The following is a 4,566-nucleotide window of genomic DNA, read 5'->3' as shown; positions in this document are numbered from 1 at the left end:
ATTAGTTCTTCTTTAAATGTTTGGTAGAATTCATCAGTGAAGCCATCTGGGCTTAGATTTTTCTTTGTGGGTAGTCTTTGATTATTAATTCAGTGTCTTTACTTGTTATAGCTCTGTTCAGATTTTCTGTTTTTGAGTCTGTTTTGGTAGTTTGTATCTCCCTAAGAATTTGTCCATTTTGTCTAAATTATCTGATTTATTGGCATGTAATTGTTCTAACAATGATTTGTTTTAAGTGTTTTTATGCATATCAATTACCCAAATCTTTACAATAATTCTATAGAGGAGGTAATATTATGACCCTCATTTTACAGGTGAAAAAAGTGAAGCATAGAGCATTAACTTGCCCAAGGTCACCCAGCCAGTAAATGGAGGAGCCAGGGTTTGGATCCAGGAAGTCTAGATTCAGAATGCATGCCCTATCATAACTAGACTATCTGAAGACCTCTTCTAAAAGTTCTCATCAGGAGGGACCTGGAACCTATCTGGTCAGATGGAACCTTTTGAGGCACTTCCTTTTCTTTTTTTAACAATTCAGTAATTAAAAAAAATTATGTTTATAGAGTTGTATAGCCATCACCACCATCTAATTTTAGAACTTTTTCAGCACCCCACAAAAGAAACTCATACCTATAGTCCCTTCTCTTTCCCAGTCCCTTTCTTCCCTCTTCCCTACCCCTTCCCAGCTTCAGGCAACCACCAACCTATTTTCTGTTATGGATATACCTCTATGGATATGTCTCCTCTGGATGTTTCCTATAAAAGGAATCATATAATATCTAGTCTTTTGAAGGTACTTACTCTTGTTCAGACTGATCGTATTTACCTTTAATTCTCTCCCTTTTCTTATTCTGATTTCTAGTCATCCAGAGATTTGGTCACACCAGGTTAGTCACTCTGATTGGATATGCAGTCCTATTCAAAACAAAGCTTTGCATCTGACACATGTGAACAAATGTTTATTTTGGTCTTTTTTATTATATCCACTAGGAAAGCATCTTGTGAATAGCCTAGAGTGAAAGGAATATGGTTAGATACCACGAGCATTAAGTACCAGCCCAACTTTCTCTTATAAGCCTTTTATAAGCCTCTCTCTTATAATTCTCTCTCATAAGCCTTCAAACAATATTAATTTCAACCTGAGTTTTATCAGATGCCTGGTGCTGATAGACAAAGACAAATGCAGTTAGTGAGGGAAACATATATAAGCCAATCACTCATACAATGTGGTAAGTATTATAATAAAAGCCTTTGTATATAAATAAAGTTAATAAGTCATATATGAGAAAGCATAAATAACATGGATTTCAGGGGAAATTTTTTAGAAAAGTATGGGGACCTAGGTCATAGAAACTATACCGTGTGCTACTTAGTTGATTTACTATGGTACCCATTGATTTTTACCCTCTAGTCTGTCTCTTGGGGTTGAAGCCCTTTCCACTTCCATACATTTAATAAGTAGAGTGACAAAACGAGATGGTAGGTGAGGATTCTAGGAACTACATTCTTCTTACCCAGACTTTGTTTCCTTTACAGGTATAAACTGGAACTCTCACCAGTAGTAGTCTCAACCACCATGGTACCAAATATTATAGACAAACCGCTCATTCTGGAGATATCTACCAGCTCCAAGACACCCACTGCTGAGGAGGCATCTCTTTTCAAAAAGCCATTCATTTTAAAGGAGGAACCCACTACTGAGGATACAATCCTCATCAAGAGGTCATTAAAGAAGAGCACAAATCAGGGGGAGGTGTCCCTCTTAGAGAAGCCACTATCCTTGCAGGAGGAGACTGACAGTGATGTTGTAGAGCCAATGACTTTTGGGAAGAAGCATAAAACTGAGAAGGCAGCCATCAGCAAGAGTACATTATCTTTAAAGAGTATGTGCACACATCAGGGGAAGCAGTCCTGCACGAGGGAGGAGTTGGCCTTGCAGGACATCAGTGTTGAAGAGGATTCTTTCTTTATGGAGCCCATGAACTTTAGGAAGAAGCCTAAAACTGAGGAGGCAACCCCCACCAAGAAGCTGTTATCTTTAAAGAAAAAGTGTACCACTCAGGGGAAGATGTCCTATATGAAGAAGCCACTAGTATTGCAGAAGATCATCTCTGAAGAGAAGTCACTCGCTAAGGAGCTGTTGTCTTTTAAGAGAAAGCCTACCACTGAAAAGGAGTGCCTTTTCCAGGAGCCATCTGCATTGCCAAAGAAGCACACCACTGAACAAGAGGTGTCCATCTTGAAGAAATCATTGGCCTTGCAGGAGAAGATCGACACTGAAGAGGATTCCGTCTTTAAGGAACCATTGGCTTTTAAGAAACAACCTACCACAGCGGAGACAACCCTCACCACAAGGCCATTATCTTTAAAGAAGAAGTGCACTACTCAGGGGAAGATAGCCCACTTGAAGAAGCCATTAGTATTGCAGAAGACCATCTCTGGAGAGAAGGCACCCATTAAGGAGTCATTGTCCTTTAAAAACAAGCCTACCACTAAGGAGGAGTCCCTCTTCCAGGAGCTATCTGTGTCGCAAGAGAAGCGCACCACTGATGGGGAGGTTACCCTTTTGAAGAAGCCAGGGGCATTGCAGGAGAAAAAGGATGGTGAAGATGAATTTCTTATGGAGCCAATTTCCTTGAGGAAGAAGCATACTACTAAGGAGGCAACCCTTTCCAAGAAGTCATTACCTTTAAAGAAGATGCGTACCACTCGGGGGAAGAGGTACCGCTTGAAGAAGCCACTAGTATTACAGAAGACCACCTCTGAAGAGAAGTCACTCATTAAGGAGCCATTATCCCTTAAGAAGAAGCCTACCACTAAGGAGTCCCTTTTCCAATAGCCATCAGCATTGCAGGAGAAGCACACCACTCAGGAGGAGGTGTCCATCTTGGAGAAGCCATTGGTCTTGCAAAAGACTCCAACTGAGGAGGAGTCCCTTTTAAAGGAGGCTTTGGCTTTTAACAAGAAGCGTACCATTGAGGAGGCAACCTCCTCTAATAAGCTGTTATCTTTAAAGAAGAAGTGTACCAGTCAGGGTAAGATGTCCTGTTTGACCAAGCCACTAGTATTGCAGACCATTTCTGAAGAGAAGTCACTCATTAAGGAGCCATTATCCCTTAAGAAGAAGCCTACCACTAAGGAGTCCCTTTTCCAATAGCCATCAGCATTGCAGGAGAAGCACACCACTCAGGAGGAGGTGTCCATCTTGGAGAAGCCATTGGTCTTGCAAAAGACTCCAACTGAGGAGGAGTCCCTTTTAAAGGAAGCTTTGGCTTTTAACAAGAAGCGTACCATTGAGGAGGCAACCTCCTCTAATAAGCTGTTATCTTTAAAGAAGAAGTGTACCAGTCAGGGTAAGATGTCCTGTTTGACCAAGCCACTAGTATTGCAGACCATTTCTGAAGAGAAGTCACTCATTAAGGAGCCATTATCCCTTAAGAAGAAGCCTACCACTAAGGAGTCCCTTTTCCAATAGCCATCAGCATTGCAGGAGAAGCACACCACTCAGGAGGAGGTGTCCATCTTGGAGAAGCCATTGGTCTTGCAAAAGACTCCAACTGAGGAGGAGTCCCTTTTAAAGGAGGCTTTGGCTTTTAACTCATTTAGGAAGAAGTCTTCAACTGATGAGGCAATTCTTACCAAGACACCGGTATCTTTAAAAAAGAGGCAAATCACTCAGGGGAAGACGTTCCTTTTAAAGAAGCCACTGGTCATAGAGAAGACTACCTCTGAAGAGAAGTCAGTCTTTAAGGAGCTGTTGCCCTTTAAAAAAAAGTCTACAACTGAAGAGGAGTTCCTCTTCCAGGATCCATCTGTACTGAAAGAGAGACACACCACTCTTCAAGAGTGGCTTCTTCTCTCAAAGAAGCCATTGGCCTTGCAGGAGAATATCACCACTGAAGAAGAATCATATATTAAGGAGCCACTGACCTTGGAGGAGAGGTCTACCACTGAGGAGGAGTTCCCCTTTCAGGAGCCATTTTCATTGCATGTTAAACCTACCAACAAAGATGAGTCCCTCTTCAGGAAGTCTTTTGCCTTGCAGAAGAAGACTGATAACAAAGAGGACTCCTTGAAGGCACTGTTGGCTTTGCATGACAGAAGCACCACTGAAGAGGAATTCCTTTTCAAGAAACCATTGGTTCTGAAGGAAGAGCTCTCCACTGAGGTGGCAGTGAGCATAGAGGGGCAATTATCTTTAAAGAAGAAGCCCACTGCTCAGGGGGAGGTGTTCCTCTTGAAAAAGCAGTTGGCCTTGCAAGAAAACATCACCAGTGAACAGGAGTCCCTTATTAAGCAGCCACAGGCCTTGCAGGAGAAGCCCAGGATTGAAAAGGAGACCATCCTGAGGGAGTCCTTGACCTTGCAGGAGAATCTCACAATTGAGGAGGAGGCTATCCTGAAGGAGCCCCTGGCCTTGCAGGAGAATCCCAGCATTGAGAAGGAAATCATCTTGAGGGAGTCCTTGGCCTTGCAGGAGAAGCCCACGAGTGAGAAAGAGACCCTCTTCGAGGAGCCCTTGGCCTTGCAGGAGAATCCCACAATTGAGGAGGAGGCTATCCTGAA

At 42.6% G+C, this 4,566-nt stretch overlaps 1 protein-coding gene across 1 annotated transcript in view; it reads left to right on the top strand.

Annotated features, from left to right (window-relative positions):
* Nucleotides 1–4,566, top strand: part of LOC112062967 (G2/mitotic-specific cyclin-B3-like) — a gene marked incomplete at both ends in the record, with an annotated part of 10,056 nt that overhangs the window by 4,552 nt on the left and 938 nt on the right. Inside the window, 3 exon segments of the mRNA XM_055083682.1 lie at nt 284–288; nt 1,537–3,382; nt 3,551–4,555. Of these exon segments, the coding sequence (XP_054939657.1) occupies nt 284–288; nt 1,537–3,382; nt 3,551–4,555 (2,856 nt within the window).

Source organism: Physeter macrocephalus, unplaced genomic scaffold (genome assembly GCF_002837175.3).
Source record: "Physeter macrocephalus isolate SW-GA unplaced genomic scaffold, ASM283717v5 random_2129, whole genome shotgun sequence".
Lineage (NCBI taxonomy): Eukaryota > Metazoa > Chordata > Mammalia > Artiodactyla > Physeteridae > Physeter > Physeter macrocephalus.
Note: the sequence above shows the minus strand (reverse complement) of the source record. Positions and strands in the feature narration are given on the sequence as shown.